Here is a 23,506-nt window from a genome sequence, read left to right as displayed (position 1 = left end):
GCAATTAGCTTGCTCACTCAATGAGTGATGGTCACTCATTGGCCTGACAGGTGTATTGTGTCCAAATCCGGTGTCGATTCAGTAGTTTTTGAGTTATGTTAATCCCACAAGCAAACATTACATTTTTATTTATATAGATTATTATTCACTTAATATACATTGATTTTGCTATGATAAAACGCTTCTAGATTTATTTAATTTTGAGTCCTACCTTTGGTTTTTTTGCCAAGGTAAGATCAAATGATTTCACAGGCCCTATATGGCCCGTGGGCCAGACATTCCCCACGCCTGACCTAGGGGATGCCCATAAGGTCAGTATGGGCAACCTCTTAGTACCCTGCAGCTTATAGGTGCTTGTATACGCCTGATGTAAGTGCAGCCCCCAGGACCATGTATGGTACTCTCTGTGTTATGTACTCATGTGTAGGATTGCCATCTCATATATTTATGTGTGTGCATAAAGAGGCATATGGTCTCCCTGATATCTAGCCTACCTACATAGTCATCAGTTCATCTGTTGAGCACCATTTGTAAAAGCAGAGTAGTCTGTGTGGATTAGATGTCAACAACTTCTCTCCCTCTTTGCCTTGCTGCCTACAGATCATGGTTGGGTTCTCTGAACTGGGATTTCCCCAGGTGGTAGGGGCTATAGATGGATGCCACTGCACAATCATGTCACTCATGAGGATAGGGAACAGTTCACCAACAGAAAACAGATATACTCAATCCTGGTTTCCCTGGCATTATTGATCAAACAGGGAGCCCACTGAATGTGGAGATTGGTTGCAATGGAGACAAGGAATTTAAAGCAGGAGTGATACATTTATTTTTTTAGTTGGGGGGATGTTTTAGATAAATATTATATATGTCCATGTATATATGATGATGTATAAGATAAAAAGTTGGATTAAAATGTATAGGACAACATGTATAATAAAGTTTATATTACAATAATAATACTGCAATAATAATGACAGCTCATTCAGTTTAGATCAGGCATGGGCAAACTAAGGCCCACGGGCTGGACACAGCCTTCTGGGTGCTTATGTCCAGACTGCCTCATTTTCCCTGTCCTCTGGGCACAAGAACACGACAGCCCTATACATAAAGTTAATAATGATGATGATGCAACTACAGATGAGCAACAAGTAAAATTCACCAACACTTTGTTCACCCCTTATTTAGGTGCAAAGATTAGTAGCATGCAATGAAAAGAAAATACCTTCAATGGCTCTTTATCTGGTACTTTATCCAGGTTCTCAATCTTTTCAGTGTCAGCCTCTAATTCTGTCCGATAGAGATAAAGTTCTTTTTCTGGATCAGTCTGGTTAGAGATGGAAAAAAAACAAGAGGAAGCCAATACTTAAGTTAGGAAAAAAGTGATTCTGAAAAACAAAGTTCTTTGTTTTAGAAGGACAAAGGTTTTATATACAGTATATAAGACAAAATTGCAATGCGAGTTCTCAACACTGAAATATACTACTTGAATTCACTGCCAAATGTGTAAAGATCTAGTGTTAAGCTGTTAATATTTAGTTTAACTTACTAAAATGCAACCATATTGCATCATTATTGCAAAACAACAGTTAGTATAATTATCACTACAGATCATAGGGGGAAGGGGGAGGGGAGAAAACAAAAGGAAATGCTACAAGAAATGGTTTGTAAGACTCTTTTCAGCCAATGGTACTGTGTAACAAGTTCAAGTCAATTAAATTCAAATCACCACTTGCGCTCACATAAAATCCAAACACTGCCAGAGACTGAAAGCTAAAGACACACATACAAACAAAACCATATCATAGTACAATGTATGTTTGAATTACCTTTCTATCCTCTCTAGTAAGGATAGAGCACTTTCCAGGAGTATAATCCCATATCTTTTTTGGAGGCTGATGGGAAGCAGAATAGGAAATGAGGAAATGAAGATAAGGAAAGACATCACAGAGAAAATGGAAACTTAATTAGAACAGAGGGAATACACTGGGAGGAATTGTATCAGCACTAGAAATACAAGAGAAGACAGAATGGTAAGGAGGAGGAAGTAAACCTGCTACAGTACAAACACAGAAGATTATGGAAGAAGAACGAGGAAACATACACTGTGAAGCAAAGCTTGGCTGATATTTTACTTGACAACACTCTATTTGTTTTTAGGCTTCTGCTGGTTCTGCAAGAACACATGGTGGCAAAAGCATTCAAAACATGATTTGCTAAAGAAGTCAAAACATACAAATAAAATTGCTTATATTCTTTCTGGGGGGAAAAGGGCACAATAAGAGTTTCTAACAAAATGAATGGCAGTTCTATTTTTAATTGAATTCCCAAGGCTTTTTTTCAGGTGCCTGAGGGTTGAAAATGAAATACACTATGTTAATTAAACATACATACCATGCTAACAAATAACTGTGTTGTGAGAGTGGGGCAATGAAAATGCAGAGTTATTCATATCAGCTTTGGAACCGTGTATTGCTCTTTGTTCCTGGTCCTCACATGGGCCAAGAAGGGCCTGTATTTGCACTGCGATCCCTCCAGATCCATCTTAACTGACAACGGAAGAGCATCTGAGGCCCCTTCTACACTGCCATATAATCCAGATTATCAAAGCAGATAATTCACATTATCTGCTTTGAACTGTATTATATGAATCTACACTGCCATATAATCCAATTCAAACAGATAATCTGGATTTTATATGGCACTGAGACAAAATATAGTTTTCTTCTCCTGTACAATTTTAACATATTTGCCTGACGAAGAAGCTAGTAAGTTCTGAAAGCCTGCATGATCTGTTTTGTGAATATTACTGTATGGCCCTGAATATGCTTCCTGGATTTGAGAATTACAAATTTTGCAGCAACAGGGAACACTTCAACAAGAGGGAGCTAATGGTCTTTGTTCTTTCAGGTTTTTACCTCCAACAAAGGTAAAACTCTTACTTCACAATTGACAAGTTTATACAGTTTTTTCAGATATAGAAACTTCTTGAGAAGTTTAATGTTTTCTGCCTAAGCTATGGGCAGTGAGCTTTGCAAAGGACAGAAACAGCCAAGATCTCTAGAGAAGTTACTTTTCTCCTGACAACGAAGCAGAAATTGTATTACTACCCCCTAGTTCTCTCCAGACCATCTTAATAGACAATATCTGAGACAGAATGTAGGCCTCTGATTCTAACATTGTCACTTTTCTTGATCTGTATGATTTTTAACACCTTTGTCTAATGAAAAGCCAGTGTTGGTTCTAAAGCTTGCATGATATCTTTTCTGTATTTTAATTGGTTAATAAAGATATTGCTCTTTTGGGGAGTTTGCAGTTTTGGAACTAGTTTAAAAGTGAAGTGAAATTAAAGAAACACTGAAATATATCAGCTGGTTGCCCTCGCCTCACATATCTCAAAGCATGAGTAATGATATATACCTGTAACAAAATACTTTTATTAGACAAGGGAGTCACAGTGTTGGTTTTGAGGAAAAATGCATTAATGTTAACTTTTGAGTCTCGAATTGTATGCCTTACTTGTTCTGAGAAGTGCCAGGGGAGTGTCAATACTTACTTTGCATGGTGCATTTTTTTTCTTTCTGTATTAAAATTACATTTCCCCTATTGGTTCCTCCTTCCACTAGTGCCAATGTATTTTGGGCTCTGGGCAAGGCTAACTACTCCCTCCCAAGAAAAATGGCTAACTTTAATTTTCAAAAACAGAAACCTCATTAAAAAATACAGAAGAACTTGTAACTGCTAAATACATTTTAAATTGAAAGAATAAATATCTCCCCACCACAAAAGAAAATGTTTTATCACACAAATGATCTTGAATAGTGTCACGAACTGTAATTTTGAAATTTAAATGTTCTTAATTTTGAATTTCAGGCACATCAAAATCTCATTTTGCATGCTTTTCCTTTCCTGATTTTGTCACCCATTCCTTTTGGTCAAATGCAGATACTTTAGCATATTCAACTCACATAGTTTCAAGTAAATTAGTCTCTTCTGCAACATTGTTGAGTAGCATATATGTTTTTATAAGTTTCAGTTTTGAAGAACTGTGTTTACGATTTGCCACTGACACTGGAAATGTGAAAAGGTTGCACTGCTCTGCGACAATAACTCCAGGCACACCAGGTATTGGAGAATGCATGGTTACAACTTTATTTGGTTACAGGTGAATATGAAAGTTGACTTGTATATGGGTCTGGATCCTGCCATCCGCTAATCCGCCTGTTAATCTATGAGCCCATGAGATCCCGACAAGCCTGATCTGAGTACTCACCGGGCTCCCTATTCTGGGATACTCTCAGCCACTGTGGGATGTGTGTGTGTGCAGTTTGTGTGTGTCTGCCCCCCTCCTCCCATTTAGGCAAGACCCGGATACCACATCCCCACTGGGTCCTCCTGCTTAGATCCACTTCCTAAAACAGTTTTGCTAGCACTATAACTGATCCTGGATCCATGACTCATTGCCAACTGCTCCATTACAAAGTTGAGATAAATGATATATATAGAGAGAGGGGGAGGAGGGGGGAGGGATATGACAATTACACAACATCTTATTTACAGGAAGGGATGGTAGGAAGAAATGCCAAACAGAATGAGATAAGATGGCTTGGGCATCTTCTTTTACAGCCTAATGTCTGACTTGAAAGAAAAACCCCATTTGGGTTTCCGGATAGGCAGGCTGACATGCTAGTAATTGGGAGTGCAGCCAGTCATTCGGTGTGCAGAAAGTTTGGCTGAAAAAGAGGACTCCAATCTAAAGATACCTCTTCAAATTTGGTAGAAGACCAAACAGAACAAAAAGGTATATTTCAAGGTTTCATCAAGGGAAAATTTTAACATCAGCCAAAACCTCCAAATGATTGCTTTAAATTCCTTTGCATCCAATTCATTCTAGGAACATTGGATTGCTATCAAGAATTTCCCTTTACAAAGACATATTCTTGAAATGTGACAAGAACCACATAAGCAGAACAATACAGCCTTCATTTATGTAGGTAGTATGTTTGCAGATATAACAATCCCATTGCATCTTTCTATTCCACCAGAGAAAAACAAAATACAAAACACAAAAAAGTATACATTTTGTATCAGATCAGTTGTTGTTTCTGTTGTTGTTTACATTTTTGGGCTGGGAGAGGCAACTCAGGCTCTCCTCTTAACCCTGTAGGAACTGAGACAGGCATTAAAATTAAAACTTCACCCTGTTTTCTACAACCTTGCACACTCAAGGCAGTGGCTTCTTTCACAGAGTCAGGCCACCTATCTTCCTCTTTTCCTACTACTTTCAACTTCAGCAAGTGTCATTGTCTTTTCTAATGAGAAATATCTTCTCATGATATGTTCGCAGTATGACAGTCTGAGCTTAGTCATCTTGATTCTAGGGAGATTTCTGGCTTAGTTTGCTCTTGAACCCAATTATCTTTTTGGTAGTCAATGGTAACCATAGTACTCCTCTCCAGCACCATATTTCAAACAAATTGAATATATTTTTGTCACCCTCTTCACTGTCCAGCTTTCATAACTGTAACTATAACTATTCAAAGAAATCCAAAATATGGTGGCATGGACAGTCCTGATTTTAGTATTCAAATCTCAATTATAGTTTCCATTTTTATTAATGACTGAGCCAAGGTATAGGAAATATTTGACTATCTCGGTGTCTCCATCCTCTGCTTTAAAGTTATGTAGATAATCTGTAGTCATTGTTTTTGTTTTCTGTTCAGTTGTGACCCTTGCTGTACAACTTTCTTCAATAGTTGTTGTAAGTCTTTGATATTTTCTGAGAATAGTTTGATATCATCTTAGATGGTTTCTCCTTTATCCAAATTTTCTTCTTCTTTCCTCCAAGTCCAACCCAGCTACATGTATGATGTGTTCACAAAGTATAAGTAAAATAGACAGGGTGATAACATGCAGTCTTGGCAGTTGAGAGACTACTGTGTTCCATCATATGTTGAATTGACATTTGATTATTCTGAGTAGAGGTTGATATCAATTTTGCCTTCTCCAAAAGGGGGTGCAACAATTATGCAACAATGACTATTATGCAATGAAATACGAGTATTTCTTGCACCTCTTTCTACCTTTATGGTCTTGAGAGAGGAAATGGAAAATTCCCAGTAGAAGACGAGAGAGACATTCTAAAACTTGTTTAAACCACTGAGGACACCGGACCTTAGCAAAAGCCCTGCTATGCAGACTCCTAGACAGGACTTTCAGGGGATATTGAACTGAATTGTCCTGGCTAGCCATCCGACAATCTAGAACAGTTGTTCCCAAATACTTTTTGGTCATGAACCCATCAGAAGGTTCCTCCTCCTTCCCAGGAACACTAACTTTGACCCTGAGCACTGTGAATCCACAAAGTTGTTCCTTTTTTCATCTGCATCTGTTGTCTGGATGTTTTGTATAATGTAAGTTTGGAAATAAAGAGATTCAAATTTTGTTTTTCATATAGAAATACACTGAATTTCAATGAGATCTTCAAACTCTGGCATAGACTTTTCAAAAAGTTTTTAAAAGTTTTTAAAGATGCTTTCCTATGGTTGTGCAGAACATAGTTTTGAAACCGCCGGTCTAGAATGCCTTCCATATTTCTTTTCATTCATTTCTTTATTTGATAAGCTGCCTTTTTCCTGAAACAGTGCCCTATAAACTATAGGAATAAACATTTTTCCACGTCTATGGGCTCTTGTTGACTTCCAAAAATATTAATGAATCAGTAATTCTCACAATAATTTAATCTTAATGAAACCTCTGCAATATGTAAAACATGACATTTAAATTGAATCAACCTTTTTATTCCACTGAATGCATAAGGTTGTGTTTTATGGTACAGGCTTCTGACTTTATTCTCACATCACAAAATTCCTGTACCTAAAATCCTCTAAAAACAATGTGGGAAATACTGCCATTAAAGTCTGCCATTAAGGATACTTCTAGAACTTTGCTATGACTGCAATTTCCACAAAGGATTATGCCTGGGAGATGAGCAGCAGCACACAGAGCATGAGGACAAGAGGGCAGAAGAAATGATTGATACTATATGGAATTGGTTAATAAGCGATCGGCAGTAGTTATTCAAAGACTGAAGACAAGAAATGGCAAGAGAATTGAAGGTGAAGTTCATTAGGAAGAGAGAAAATGGCCTTCTTGGTTTTGCTAATGGAAAGAGGCCACTGGAAAAGTATATTTAAGGGTTTTCCTTAAATTAAAATAGTAAACTGAACTCTGGTGTTTGACAGTCAATTACTGACAGTCAATGTATTTTAATGCATTCCAGATATGATCACATGATCAACATGTGATGAGCAACAGATATAGCTCTAAGAGTTCATGATAAATAAGAATACTATCTGCTGATACTGACAGGGTTGCTTTTTCTTGTCTTTTACAGTCACAGCTGTATAATGAGAATGGGAGTGGTGTGTTTGTGGAGCAAAAGGCAGGTTTTAATGGTTCCGGCTATTGAACTTACCGGTTTTCCAAACTCCAATTCCGAAAAGAACTTATACCAAGGTTCATCCTTTAAATCTATCTCTTCTGGGCTTATATCCCGAGTCTAAAGGAATTGGTGATACAGGAATGGAAGAAAGAAGGACAACATTATGCAGAGAATATATAGGTAAGGACTGTTAAAGATGCCACACTCTGCACTTTTTCAAATGGTTTATTGGACATTCACTTGGTTGTCTGCACCCCCTTCTTTAATCCTGCATGCAATTCCCTGGGAGCAAGTTCCCCTGAATGTGGTGTCTCTATTTCTGAGAAGATATGCACAGGATTACATTGACAGCCATTATTTTGGCTGATAACATTTTTTATATTATCTTCATGAATCTGACTTGGGAAGAGGATTGTTGACATTGGGAAGAGGATCATTGACATAGTATGGTTTGTGTCTTTGTTTTGACTGGTCCAGACAGGACAGCTGATAGGATGGGCACAGGCAAGGGTGAGAATTTTAAAAAGTGGAATCTGCAAAACATGAAGAGAAGGCTGCTATGTTCCCAAGAAACTAAGAAAGTGCCCAGATACTCTGATGGATACTGCTGGTAAAAGAAACAATATGCTAAAACTGCAGATTATTACTTTAAGGGATGCCCGTTATAGGTGTTCCTATGTATGGCTCCTGAATAGATGATACGGTATTTCTCAATAGATAGGTGGCTGAGTTATATTATTTAAGATAACTTTTCTCTATGTGATCATTATACAGAAGCCAGCTAGAGAGACACAGAGATAAAAATTCAGTTTTATTTACCATTTACCGTAATATAAAGAATGTTTGATGCCTTACATGCAGCAAACCTTCAGGGATATTGGCAAGCTGGAATTGGTCCAGAGAAGGGCAATCAAAATGGTAAAAGGTTTGGACACCAAGCCCTATGAGGAGTGGGTTAGGATAGATCTACAGCGGTATATAATTCTGTTCAAAGCAGATAATCTGGATTCAGAAACTGGATTATATGGCAGTGTAGATGGGGCCTTAAGGAGCTGTGTATGTTTGGCTTGGAGAAAAGAAAGCTCACCAGATAACTATCCCGTAACTGTAACTTACAAACAGCTCCTGCACTTTAGTTCTGCCCTGTGCCCTATAGCCCTGGCATTTTTATGCCAAATGACATTACCCTTTCAGCCCTAACTTCTATCGGATTTTTCACTTTCCCTTAGCTCTATTCAGATACTATTACAGAAACTCTTAGCCCTCTGAGATTAGTATTTTTACTGTTTGGCCTAGAGATTGCTTTCATGATGTGTTATTGTGGTGTGTTCTATTTTATTTCTGATATTTTGACTTTGTTTTTTATTTTACTTACTGCACTGTGTTTTAATCTGTTTTTTCAGACTTGCCCCTTTGTAAGCTGCCCCTGAGAAGGGACATGAAGGCCATATTTAAATAACTGAAAGGATTTCATTTTGAAGAGAGGACAAGTTTGTTTTCAGCTCCTCTAGACATTAAGACACAAAGCAATGGATTCACATTGCAGGAAAAAGATTCTAACTAAACATTAGGGGAAACTTCCTGATGGTAAGTCTGTAAGATAGTGAAATATGCTGCTTCAAAATGTAGTAGAGTGTCCTTTTCTGGAGGTTTTTAAACAGAAGTTAGATGGCCATCTGTCAGGAATTCTTTGATTGCTTCTGCCTGCATGGCAGAGGATTGGATGGAATGTCTACGTAGAATGATTATGTCAGCCATCAAAGTTTGGCACCCAGTGGCCAGAAGGTAATAATGGAATCCCAGATAAAGGGTTTGACAAATGGCAAAAAAGCACCCATCAATCCCTCACTCTAAAGGTTTGTTTCCACTGGGAGGAGTCAATTTTAAAACATTTTACTCTCCAGTGGTTTGGGGAGGAGGACCCTTAATTGGCCAGAAATTCACTATGATCCTAGAAGCAGCAGGTGATCTTCAAATCTCAAGACGAAAAAGATTAAAGTAAGTGTTTAATGGCTGCAGAAGATACGGGGGTTGCAAAAAGCATAAGGACGTCTTTTCATCCATCCTTCCTCTGTGCTGTATCAACTAGTTTAAGCATTTTAGGTGCGTTTCAGAGGGAAACATATTAACCAAAGAACCTTCTCTATGGTTGCACCTCAGCTTTCAAAGATCCCTTAACAGTACATTGATATGAATGGCAGGGGACTGGACTGGACAACCCTGTGATCTCTTCCTAGTTTCTATGATTCTAGTAAGGGCTGTATTATGATTAATGCAAAAGTAAAACCTTTTGAAGTAAAATGGGCATTTAAAAAAAGTTTTTAACATTTTTATACTGTTAAAGATGTAGTCTAACACTTTTTGAATTGTAAGACTCTCAATTTTATTGTTTCTGTTTAGATTTTAAGTTGTATGAATGTATTGAATTTTTTTTACATAAACCTTCATGTACACAATTCTGAAATCCTCTCCAGAAGATTTAAGTACATAAATGATATTCAATGAAGCTAATTTATCCGAGGCAGACAAACATGATTTATGGCACTTTATGACATTACAAAGTGCTGCAAATATTTATCAGCTTGATAAGCATTATAAGTAACTTTTTCCCTTTAAAATGCTATAAGTTGATTGGGATATAAATGGATGAGAAAATGAAGTTGCTCCTCCTGTAGGATAACAACTGATTGTTTGATACACTTTGTTGAAATATCATCCCTGCAAGTGAGACAGATGGATTTGGCTGTATACACTGCCATATAATTTAGTTCAATGCAGTTCATCTGCATTCTGAAACTGGATTATATGACAGGGTAAATCCAGCCTTTGATATGTGAGGAAGGAAGACATTTTCCTGCCCCCTCCTACTTATGTAAAAGTCCAAACCATCTTGTGTGAGCTGGGCTAAAAAAAGAGTTTCTGAAGTACTGAGGAGAGTTCATGAAATAAAAATTGCTCCTGGAGGTTGGTTTCCATTTTGAGACTGATGACATGAATAAAACTTATTGTGTGTGTGTGTGTGTCGACTTACAGTGATCCCATGAATTTTATAGAACAGAATAGCTTTATTGTCATTGTACAATTGCACAATGAAATTAAATGCCTTCCCTAGCACACACCACAGAACAACACACCAGCCTTCCACACCCCAGCCAAGTTTTTTCTTAGGCAAGGAATATTCAAGAGGTGGCTTTGTCAGTCCCTTCCTCTGAAATGTAGCCCACAGCCACTCATCCAAGGACTAATCAAGGCCAAATTTGCTTAGCTTTGAAAACAGGCTCTTGGGTCCTTAGACTATATCCTGCTCTAGATGATAACGATCCTTAACTTTACTACTGGTGAATACTACTCTCCAGATACAAGCTGTAATTGTCTCGGGGACTCCTGCTTTACCCTCCTTATCTTTACAGAGCATGGCATCTTTAACAGTACATTGATATGTGAGAAAGCCTTTGTCATTGACTGGAAAACAGAGTGAAGGCAGAATTTTAAAATAAAAAGGATACAGTAAGATAAAGTATGTTAATGGAGAAATTCCTAAGCGTAGTTAGTTGTTGGCTGTTGTGTCAGATCACCAACGTTTAATTCATGAATAAATGTATTAAAAAGACAGACAAAACTGAAAAAGAGGGGAAACGAGAGAGGAGAAGAACAGACTGGTGGCCTGGAAAGGCACCCCGTTTTGAGCCCACATTCTGTTTAAAGGCAAAACAGAACCCTGACTGATGCAACCACTATAAATTGAGTAAACTCAGTAAAGCTTGTTTAAATATTTAATTGCAGAGATGCATTCTGAAGGTGTTGAGAAAACGGAACCCCGATTTCTTTTGCGGCTTATATAGATAGACAAAGTGGCCAAAGGGATACTTATGCCAAGTGTTCATTTGTTTAATTATTCATTCATAATATTTTCACACCGATCACAATCAAAAATCTCTGGGCAGCATATAAAAGATGGTTAGATCACAATATAAAGGAGGAAAAATCCATTTGTAGCAAAACACATAGTAAAGTTGAAGCAACAATAAATTATTCTGAATTCTGTCAAAATGCTTTGTAGGTTTTCTCATCATTTTTAATTATTTCCAAGTATTTCTAACTTAACATTTCACACACCACATATTAGCCCTTCCATAAGGCATTCAATTAAGTGTGCAGTGCCACATACCTTTTTCACTTTCAACACATCTCAAAAGTATCAAAGTGGATGTTGCAACAAATGACATGAAATCCCTGCCCCGGGCTTGGAATTCCCCACCTCTTTTTCTTTTTTAATTGAGCGGTGGCCATTGCCTTGCCAGCCCCGCCCCCCAACATCATGGCATAAAAAGAGGACAATCACTCTCTTTGTACTCTTCTTTCCACAAACTATCCCCCAGACATTGCCTGGAATGCTGCTATTGGTGTGTATGATTTTTTGTAGGAAAATATTTAATACTTTCCACTCTGTTGCCCATTAAGGCTTGTGGGGCAGACATTCCAGAACTGAAGCTAACAGAGCACTAGACCACTAGTAGAATGAGCAATAGCAATTTGATCATACTTAGCGATTTGTTACTCAAAATGGAAATAAAACAAAGGTTCACAGTCAAACAAAGGCAATTTGCGAACGGGTGGATAACTACAACTAATGAGAACATAAATCTGTGTGATGTGCACTCATTTCTGTCTGGAATGTGGGCAAGAACGCATCACATATAAAAAACAAAACCATGACAACATATGGGGTAGCATCGGTTAAGTCTTTGACTCTAGCACACCATCAAAAGTACTCCTTTGAGTCCCATATGGTCCATCAACATATAATTACATTATACTTTAAATCCATATATTTATTTCTTGATAACAATTTTTCCACTGTATTTCCATTCAGAAGGAAAAGTAGGAGAGTTTATGGACAGGATAAATCAGAAGTCAGGGCTGCTTTGCTCAGTTCAGCAAATTCTAAGCACCTTCAAATATATGAAGGTTACTACTTTCTTCATATGAAATTGAAATGAAAGTAAAATGAAACTCCTTATGAAATTAAAATGAAATTACAATGAGCCTATTCAAAAAGAAACAAGGCAGGGAGGCAATCTACAATAGCCTATCTATTGTGGATTTCCACTGTCTCCTTTGAGTGGCAGTTGACTCAACCTTGTTGTAAGTCAATCTTAAGTGTTTTGTAGTGTGAAGAATCACTTTCTGCCACCCACACAAATAAGGACAAAGTACAAGTATGCAGTTTTTATTTATTTTTTTCATAAAAGCAGAGCTGACTAATCAATGAAAGAAGAGTCAGGAAAGTGTGCTGCTTGTTTTTCATTCTCATCTGTATTCAAAGTTGTTATAGAAGGGACCACTGGCCCTATATTCCAATGTTTAGACCATTTCTGCCCTTCTGTCATATTGTTGTCCTAATCTGTAGCTGCCACTCATTAAAACAAAAAAGAAGAATCCCAAGCATGAGTCAAGATGGATTTATCCTCAGATCTACTTCGCTCCTGAGCAATATATTCAGAAATTGCAAAGTATTTTTCATACAGATTTTATCCTCACCACACAATTTTGTATCATTACATGTGTGACCTTAATATTCATATTCAACAAACTGCTAACATATGCATTTCTTGGGTTCCCACTTTGCATGCGAGGGTTGAAATCTGCTTCTATAATGTAGTCATGAAGCAAAATACTGTGTGACAAAATATATAAAATAAAATTCAGCTGCATATTATGCATGAAATATAGCATACAGTTTAACCCTGCGTGAATCTTCCACAGATTGAACTAAAGCCTTCTGTATGAGAAATACATCCTCTTCACCAGATACACGTTTCCTTCAATGCAATGCAGTTAGCAAAAACTAAGTCCATCCACTTTTCACATCATATACAATTTTGGCAGTTCCTTTTTATTGCATCATGCTATTGGCACAGCAAGTGTCTACAAAGTTTGGATTGAATTAATTAGGCAAGTCCATTACTTGAGGGTTATGACCCATCTCTTTTTAAAACTGGATTTTAAAAACGTACTTACAAAAAGGAAGAGGGGGTAGGAGAAAGGCAATCTATTTCTTTTCTATGCAGCTCTAATTATCGACTGAATAGATGAGTAAATGTACAAAATATTATTGTCCACAAGACTAGGGAATAAATAAGAACAATCAGTTCTGAAAATTATCCCAATTTAACCTTAAAATGTTATCAAAATGTACCCAATGATTCAATTAAAATTTTAAATAGCCAGCTGTTTATATACTTCTCTAAAGATATTTAGATATTAAGTATTAAATAATCTAAAATAAGCCAATGATAAAAAATAGTGTGAAATAATGCAAGCAGAAAACATACAATGACAGGATAAAATCAACATTACCAAATTTTCATTGTCCAGAAATGAGGACTTCCCTGGTTGATATTCATATATGCTTTTAGGTTCAGCATAGTATTTTCTTGTGTCTACCTTTTTGTCTGGAGGTTCCCAGTCATTCCTGGATTTAAAAAAAGAGCAATACATCAGAAACGACATTGTTTTTTGAAAGTTAATGCTAATTTGATGCAGAAACAAATGCTGGATATACACTGCCAAATAATCCAATTTCAGAATGCAGAATAACTGCATTGAACTGGATTACATGAGTCTACACTGCGATGTTACCCAGTTCAATGTAGCAAATCCTCCCTCCTAGACCATCTCCACTGCCCATTGCCTCCATCTCCCCCACAACTCTATTCTGCCACTGCTTTCACTTCTCAGATGCCTTTCTCTTCCTCTTCCACACTGATTTAGAGCTGGGTTCTGAGTTCTCATATCTTTCCTGTCATTGATAGCATGGCTGAGGGTTTGGCCAAGCTCAGTCTGGAACAACAACTCTCTCAGAAGTAACTACTACTCAGACTGTTGGCCAAACTCAAAAGGTGTCTGAAGAGCAGGTAAGGAAGGAATAACTAGATTGTGGAACAGATGAAAGAGAAAGCTCAGATGAGGCATTCAGCCAGGACTGTGTAGAAGAGGGCTAGAAAGAGGGATCAGCTGTGAAAGCAGCATTTAAGGGTTTGTAGTGTGTTACCTAATTGCTGGCTACAACTTTCATAACCAAGCCTGGACTTTGAAACTTGTTGACACTTTCAAAAATTTTGATAAATTCATGACTTTGGACTTGCAGACACAACTTCGTTGTTTAGAATTCCGGTAACTGGATTGACTCAGGACTGTTATTTCACTTCCCTTCTGCTTGTTCCTTTGAATTCTGTTGCTACTGTGAACTAACTGGCTTGACCTTCAACTGTAAGACTTTTCTGTTGGTGATTCAAGGTAGAGGTTCATGACATTTTCTGTGGGTGGTATAAGAACTCTTATACCCAGCCCCAAATCAAGGAGAAGGAGAGAGCTGAGAAGTGGAAGTGGTGGTGAAGTAGATAAGTGGGAGGTGAGTTGAATGGAAGTAAGCCATCTGGTGCCAAAATGGGAAAGGCATGGGTTGTGATACTGAAATGAAACAAAGAAGAGGAGGAGAGTTCTACAGCAGTTATTGTCCTGGGAGGTAGAGTAGATGGAGGCATAGAAGAAGTGGCTTCAGAGCAAAGTGGAGATTTTTGTACTATGCCCAAGGGGGACGGGGGCTGATTTTCTCACTTTTATGGTAGTCCTGCACTCCGAACTCCCATGAATGGTCTTCACTATTTCAACATAGTCCCCTAGTTTGTATCCAGCATTTCACTGCTAACCTGACTTTTTGATTATACAGTATTACAATTTTGATCTCTCTTCATTGACTGGTGATTTGTTACAATAGTAGCATAGACTTTCTGATTTAATTTCAATTGCCCTACACAACCTAGCTGCCTCCTATGTTTCAGTTATCATTTCTCTTTATCAGGTGGTTTGGGATTTCCTATTCCTTTGCTTTCTTTCTTCATTTTCACTTGTCTCTGAACATTTGGAGACAGTTCCCTCTCTTATTGTTTTTAAATCACAGTTTTTAAAAAAACTACTTTCTTTTTCAAATCTTTTGGGAGTTTAGTTTGAATAATAATTAAAAAATGAGAATAGACCACAAAGGGCCACCTAGTCCAATAGCCTGCCATGCATGCAGGGACACACAATCAAAGCACCTTTTAACAGATGGCCATCCAGCCTCTGCTTAAAAACCTCCAGAGAAGGAGACTCCACCACAATCTGAGCAGTCTAGTCTATCACCAAACAGCTCTTACCATCAGGAAGTTTTTACTAATATTTAGGTGGAATCTCTTTTCCCACCTGTTGAATGCATTGCTCCTAGTCCTCAGAACAGCAGAAAACAAGTTTGGCCTCTCTTCAATGTAACATCTTTTCAAATATTTAAATATATCTATTGTGTTCCCTCTCAGCCTTTTCCTTTTAGGATTTCCAAACCTTTGATCATTTTGGCTGGTGTTATCTAGATACACTCCAGTTTATCAATATCCTTCTTGAATTGTGTTTCCAAGAACTGGACACAGTATTCCAGGTGAGGTCTGACCAAAGCAGAATCGAGTGGGATTATGACTTCCCTCGATCTACACTGGGGATCCTTAACCAGGGGTCCATTGGGGCTCAATGGAAATATTTTGGAGGGTCCGTGAGCTTGATCGATTAATTATATATATATATATATTCTGACCTCTAACTGAAATCACTCATTTCCTTCACTTCTGAATATATGCAATAATAAATGACAGCAGGATTCATTTTGTATCACATTACAGTTATTGCACCTCTCTTAAAATTACTGATTCTCATCCATACTTTGAAATTATGGTAGTTGTTAGATTACATGTAAGATCACACATGATCACAGCCCTGCTGTGTACAAACTATTGTGTGACCTGCCAACCTGAGTTTATTTTTGAGAAGGGCTCCATGTTTTTAACCATGTTTTTAACCTGTTTTTAAGGGACATATGGCATAAAAAGGGCTAAACACCCCTGATCTAGACACTGTACTCTTATTGATGCAACCTAGAATCACATTGACTTTTTAAGTTGCCAAATCATACTGTTGACAGGTTGAGCGTGGTCTACTAAGGCTTCTGGATGCTTTCACACATACTGTTTTTAAGCAAAGTATCATTTTGTTTTTTTTTCTGTCTACAGTACATCTCTCCATGTTGAAATTTATTTTGTTAGTGTGGTCCAGCTCTCTAATTTGATAAGGTTATATCAGATTCTGATCCTGTCATCTGTGGTATTATATTCGCATCCTAATTTTGTGTCATCTACAAATTTGATAAGCATGCCTTGCATTTCTTTATCCAGGAGCTCCCGATGGTGCAATGGGTTAAACCCTTGTGCTGGCAGGATTGCTGACTGACAGGTCAGCTGTCTGAATCTGAGAAGAGAGGGTTGAGCTCCCTCTGTCAGCTCCAGCTTCCCATGCGGGGACATGAGAGAAGGATTGTAAGGATATTTTACAAGGATTGTAAAATATCAAACATCTGGGTGTCCCCTGGGCAACGTCCTTGCAGATGGCCAATTCTCTCACACCAGAAGCGACTTGCAGTTTCTTAAGTTGCTCCTGACCTGAAAAAAATCTTCATCCAAATCATTGATAAAAATGTTGAATAGCACTGGTCCCAGAACAGAATCCTGTGATAGCTCACTTCTCTCCAGCAGAAAGAGAAGCCATTGGTAAGCACCCTCTGGATTCAGATAGTTAACCAATTACCAATCCAACTGATGGTAGCTTATTTGCAAGAATATCATGTGGGGCATTATAGTTTTATAACCTTGAATTTTGACTACATATATTTGTCAATTTGCTTAATATTGTATTGCATTGGTTTTTATATTTCTATCTGCATTGTTCATTTTAAAATTGTGATTTTCAGCCTGCGTTACCTCTCAGCATTTGTTTTCAGAGATGAAGAACGGGCTGGCAGTGGCAGAGTGGCAGATCTCCTCACCACCTTCTCTGTGGTAATGGTATCATTCTCACTCTTTGAACGGGGAACTGAATTCTGTGAGCTTGCTGCAAAGGCAATTAAAAAAAATAAGTTGGGAAGGAAAATAATAGGGCCAACGATCTAAAATACTAGGCAATTTTACAGAGAAGAAATTATTGATGCGGTTAGTTAAACATCAAAAGCTTTAAATTTAACACACTGTATATACTCTGCTATAAGTCGTGGGCAGATTTCGCTATGACATATGGGTAACTTGAAGGCAAAACTTAGGGGCATGCAACAAATCTTTTCCTTTCTTTTAAAAATACATAAACGGGACATAGATGGGAAGAACAAAAGAGAAGGAGAGACTGTGTTGTCAAAGGAGAAATTATATTTATTTCAGGTGTAACAACAGGAATGGGGTATATATTGTATTGCTGATCTTAACATGTCTGAAATGTTTACTTTAAAAATACAAGGAAAGGAATGGAAATTAAAAAATTGAGACTGCAGACTGGGAAAAAGGGGAGTTCAAATCAATTGAATATGAAGAAGACAAACTGTTTTTTGTTGCAGATTTTGTTACGGCTGTTAATGACACTGAATTGTTGGAGGAGGACTCGGCTGCTATAAGTCTTCCACGTCTTATAAGGAAGATGAACTCTTGGAGGAGGAGGTATATATAATCATTGCATTTATATTCAATGTGTAAGATTTAACTAATATGTTCATGCTACATTGTCATTTAAATTGGAGTGAAATGTCAACACAAAAGGCTTCTGGAATGAAGCTCAACTGGCATCCTTGATTGTACTTCCCCACTCACTTGGTATAGGAAAGAAGAAAGGAGTTGCATGATTTTTTTTTTCTCCCATTTCTCATTCAACCCATTGAAAAAACTTCCTTTGCCTTCCCTTTGGAACTGATGTGGTTCCCCTGAGGGTCCTTTGCCATCAGTTAATTGAGATCCTCTTTGGGGTCTTGTTATCACGTTTTCACTGCTTTGGTGCCCAATTATGATGGTGGTGAAGCCCAGACAGAGTTAACATCAGAATGCCACTTAAGTAGTGGAATCTTAGGACATTCCTGTGGGAGAATGAGCATGCTCTATTGCAATCTTCTAAATCACTTGTTATATGCAGTCATAGATAAACATAGACATTCCTCTTAGAAAAAGCACATACATGTCATGCTTTGCAATCAAATTTGGAAATATATCTATTTAGCATAGTCTAGTTGTTTCTCCTACTGAAAATACCTATCAGCATTTCTGGGCAGTTTATCAGTTTGGAATAGTGGAGTTGTTATCAACAGCATTCTTCGTATATTGCAGATTGCCAAACAGCTTGCTTGATTTTTAGCTCCTCTTGTCTTATGGTCTTTACAGTCTCTGCCCAGCCTTTCAAATGTTCTATTTAGTTCAGTGATGTAAGACACTTTAAATATATAAAAGAACAAATAATAAATATAAGAGATGGCCAAACTGCTACAGGTTTACTCTAATGGAATTAGCAAGCCTTTTGTTTAATAAAGAAAAGTTGTCTAAAGGATTTTCTTAAGGGCTTTATCTTTTTTTTTCTATTTTGGCCTTTATTTAACATGGATTTCTAATGTGTCTACTCTGCAATTTAATTTATTATGCTTATTTTATACCACTGGGATGTTGTAATTGAGAAGCAAACTAGTTTTCCAGCTGTAATTTCCAGTTCAACCTCTTGTTGCATCCTTCGGAATTGTTAGAATTTCTATGTAAATTTTGAGTGTTTAACCACCACATACTTACTGTCTTTGTAAAATGAGTATTGAGGAACACAGGAATCGGAGTCCTCATCTGGAAGAGAAATATAATTTACTATAATTTTAGATGATCCATGATAATGTAACCGATGAGGCTTTTCCTTTTATTCCTACATGATTCTTAGTGTGAATCTAATATCATTCAGCAGTTTCATTATATTCAGGATGCTAGCACAAGCAGATAATATGCTGAGAGGGCTCAAGCATACATACAACCAAAATCATGGAAAAGGCAAAATTTTTATATACCCTATGTATTATGGAAAAGCTACATTTAGGAAACTCAGTCTATGTGCTCCATATTCATTATTTTTATGCCTAAATAGGACTACTCGCCCATCACCAATAGTAAATCTCTCTGCACTAAGTTGTAAGAATGCTTTCCTAATTTCATTCTCAAAGAAAGCAATGAGTAATTGTAGCTGTTTTCTTCCGGCTGTGAGGACATTCCTGACTATTCACAATTGAGGTTTATTCTGGGCAGAACTAAAAATGTTTTGTACAGAAAACAGCATTTTCCGTGTTTAAAATGCTGTTTTCTCACGTGCAGCAATATGCTGTTTCCTGCTCAGAAAAGCCATGTTCAAATTTTGGTCAGAACAAGTCCTGAACTGTGAATATTCTCATCAGTACTAGATTCTCCTTCTTAGGGTTTCTAATACTTTGGACACTTGTTTTTGAGCATTTTTCAAAACCCTTTTTTATATCCCTTACTTGTTTCAAAACCTGCATTATATGTGAGATGGAAGTAATCTTTGCGTAAGGCTATTTCTCTATTACAGAACAAAACTTTATTATGGTCATTGACCAGCACAAAGTGGGGCACAAGCGACCTGGGAAGGGGAAACACAGCCCATGAAACAGTTATTTTAAAAAGATTAGAAAACAGTTTAAAATATTTCTCTGTTGCAGTATTCTAATGGTAGAGAATAGGTTAGAAAGACATCCTAGCGCTTGTGAAAGAACACTATCTTGCACTTAAAAAGTCAAGCCTGTACGTCAGACCTTATGGTATAGTGGCTAGCAGATAATTTTGTAGGGATCAGGTTTAATGGCAAATCAAGAAGGGAATAAATCTATGAACACTCTGTCCTCCACCCAAGCGTTGTATTCTTCAGGTTAAGGATTTAGGTTAGAGTGTATAGCCTTAGATCTACTCAGGGCCTTACTGGTTACATCCCATATAGACTACTGCAACGCTCTCTACGTGGGGTTGCCTTTGAAGACTGCTCGGAAGCTTCAAATGGTCCAACGCTCAGCAGCCAGGTTACTAACAGGAGCAGCACTCAGGGAGCATACAACTCCTCTGTTGCGCCAGCTCCACTGGCTGCCAGTTTGCAACCGGGCACAATTCAAAGTGCTGGCGTTAGCCTATAAAGCCCTAAACGGTTCTGGCCCTACTTACCTCTCCAAATGCATCTCCTCCTATGAACCAACTAGGACATTAAGATCATCTGGGGAGGCCCTGCTCTCAGTCTTGCCTGCATCACAGGCGTGCCTGGCGGGAACGAGAGACAGGGCCTTCTCAGTGGTGGCCCCTCGGCTGTGGAATGCCCTTCCTATAGATATCAGATCGGCTCCATCCCTATTGGCGTTTCGGAGGAAAGTGAAGACCTGGCTGTTCGAACAAGCATTCAATTAAGCAGTGTAATGAATATAGGAACACAGATTAACGGATGATGAGATTAGATTCTGATTTTACTGATGAGACGCTAATGATTGTTATATTGATGTTTAATTGTTGATGATGCTATTGTTTTAACTGTCCCATAATCGTTTTATGATGTTTTGCATTGAATTTTGCTGTTGTTAACCGCTTTGAGTCACCTGAGGGCTGAGAAAAGCGGTATATAAATTAAATAAATAAATAAATAAATATCGCACCTGATTCCTTACTGGATAAAAACCATAACTCAACTTTCAGTCGACTGGCAGCACTCCTGGTGGTCAAAGGAACATTTCTGGAAACAATAAACCTCAACTTGCAAACTACCATGATACCACAAGTTGGGACTTGGCTAAACTACCCTAGTCCCTAGTCCCAAGACTCTTGTTTACCTCACAACTTGTCCGCCTCTGCACATCCAAACATAGGCAATATCCTCCTTTCAGAAATGACATCACCGTGTTCCAGAAAGCCTTGGAGCATAATTTGGCAGAAGGGGTCCAATATTAAGACAGAATGAACTTCAGCAGGCCACTCCTCCCTTCCTTAGACTCCCTGCAGGGCTGGCCATGGAAGGACGCAGTACTGGGCTCCACGCTAATTGCGTCACCAGTGGAGGAGAAGCGAAGGTGAAGGGTATGGACTAGACAGGCCTCTTCACCATCTCTTTGTCAATATTGGGTGGGCAGGTGGGGCAGGGCCAGAAAACTGCCCTTTAGCTAGGCACCTTGCCAACTCAGTAGCAGCTGCTGCAGTAGCCTCCTCTTTTGATGCTTCTCTCCCTCCCTCCCTCTCTCACTCATCTGGAACCCAGCAAGGAGACAGCGACAGGGGCTGAGAGAGTGCAATGAGGCAAAGTGAAAACAGCAGCAGCAGCAGCTGCTGCCACCTCCTGCAGCTTTTCTGTTCCTATCTCCCTCACTGGGCTCCGTTGCTATTCTGGGATGCTCTGGCTCTCAAGTAACTCAGGTTTGCAATACCAAAACCCAATTTTAGAGCCTTGTGTGGTAAAGTCCTTAGTCTTGACAACAATAAATAGATTCAACATCTTTAAAATAAACTATAAATCTGTTTCTTCAGCAGTTAATATGGAAAACTTATGAACAGAGATGTAAACAAATATTGGGGGGGGGGGGAGACAATAAAAGTAATTTTGTTGCTTTGAATCTTTATGTTTCTTTTCTGCATTGGAAACGTATCAGACATAGCCCTCTCTGGTAATAATCAATTGTGGAAAAATGAACATGCAACTGGAAGTCTGCACCTCACAATCAGCTTTGGGCTGCTCAAAATTATAAATCCAAATATCTTCTGAAGTTACTTGATTGAGATTACACCTAAGTATATCCACTTAGTATGCCTTCTGCAGCCGCTGGCAAAAATGTCCAAAATATACAGAAATGAACAAGCAACTGGTGGCATGAGCCCCACAATCAGGTCTGGGCTACACCCAGGTTTCTTGGAGAGTTCCTCTATGACACAGCATACATTAGCATCTAGTTAAGTCCTTTGTTTGGACTCACAGCCAAGCATGGCACCCCTACACCAATGTAACAAAGGTGCATGGCACTGTTTGCTGCTTTGAGTCTCTTTTGAAAGAGGAAAAGCAGGCTATAAAGAAGTAATATATAGACATTCATAAACAACTATAGCTGTAAACCCCATAGTAAACTTAGAGTCACTGGAAATCATACACTAAACCTCCAGGGGAGGAGCTTTTACAGACAATACAGCATCACATTCAGTAAAATGCTTTGGGTTATCATAGTTTGCAATAACTTGCTCTTAAGTGTGTGTCAAATTTTCTAAACCATGTTGTAAAGGAGAGTCCATGTAGACTATGATTTCCAATATCCCACAGGTTACTATGATGTTCACGTCACCTATTGCTTATTCATATACACACATTTTGTTTGTTGTTGGCATGGAATGCCATATTTTATTATATTATACCTAAATGTGATGGTATGGTTCTTCATAGGGGGCATTGTAATGGAAAGGTGAATGACTGCAGAAATTCCCTTCTGTCTTGTATCCACCCCCAATCTGCTCAATAGTATGATGTGAAGATGCCTCAGGCAAGAGACAGAAATTACACAGCCCAACAAAAAAATCAGGGTGTATTTGATTTTAGTCCTGTTCCTGGGGTTATCTGGAGAACTGATTCAGAATATTGCATTAGTTCTGGTTTCTTAGGTATGGTTACTATGGTTTTCTATGGGCAAGCAGATGGCAACTGGTAGATGGCATGTTTTGTATCTCAAAAACTAGAACTGATAGGGGAAAACTGATGCCATTTTTTTGAATCAGCAGGTCAAACAGGGTGAACTTCTGAAGCACCAAAATGTGTGTTTGCCAGTGTTATAATTATACAGAACAGTGAGACTGCTATAAATCAGCAATCAGTTTTGCTTCTCTTAGAATTACAGACTTTCCAAGAAATGACACTATCACTCATCCCATCTTGTAAGAATACAATACTGGCTTGTGGAACAATGACAACCCTATACTCCGTTTATTGAATCTATAGCTCACATGCCAAGTAACCACTGCACACACATGGCTTGCACTGACCATACAAAGACAAGCAGGTTGAAGCCTCATGGTATTAGTCAGAGTTAGAAAACTGAAACAGCAACGCAAAGCGAGGAAAAACACCCAATGGTCAAGATATTACTGGCAACAGATCATTAGAAGGAAACAAAAGGCAAAC

At 38.2% G+C, this 23,506-nt stretch overlaps 1 protein-coding gene across 16 annotated transcripts in view; it reads right to left on the bottom strand.

The window, feature by feature from the left end:
- Positions 1-23,506, bottom strand: part of SORBS1 (sorbin and SH3 domain containing 1) — a 122,882-nt gene that overhangs the window by 30,713 nt on the left and 68,663 nt on the right. For 14 of the 16 annotated variants that reach the window (XM_060769339.2, XM_060769333.2, XM_067466920.1 and 11 more), the window contains 6 exons: positions 19,114-19,161; positions 17,284-17,413; positions 13,802-13,916; positions 7,475-7,558; positions 1,827-1,892; positions 1,223-1,324 (listed from right to left, as the gene is read on the bottom strand). In XM_060769339.2, the coding sequence (XP_060625322.2) occupies positions 1,223-1,324; positions 1,827-1,892; positions 7,475-7,558; positions 13,802-13,916; positions 17,284-17,413; positions 19,114-19,161 (545 nt within the window). The remainder of the gene's footprint in view (positions 1-1,222; positions 1,325-1,826; positions 1,893-7,474; positions 7,559-13,801; positions 13,917-17,283; positions 17,414-19,113; positions 19,162-23,506) is intronic. The other 2 variants (XM_060769345.2, XM_067466922.1) reach the window with 1 other exon arrangement.

Source organism: Anolis sagrei, chromosome 3, assembly GCF_037176765.1.
Source record: "Anolis sagrei isolate rAnoSag1 chromosome 3, rAnoSag1.mat, whole genome shotgun sequence".
Lineage (NCBI taxonomy): Eukaryota > Metazoa > Chordata > Lepidosauria > Squamata > Dactyloidae > Anolis > Anolis sagrei.
Note: the sequence above shows the minus strand (reverse complement) of the source record. Positions and strands in the feature narration are given on the sequence as shown.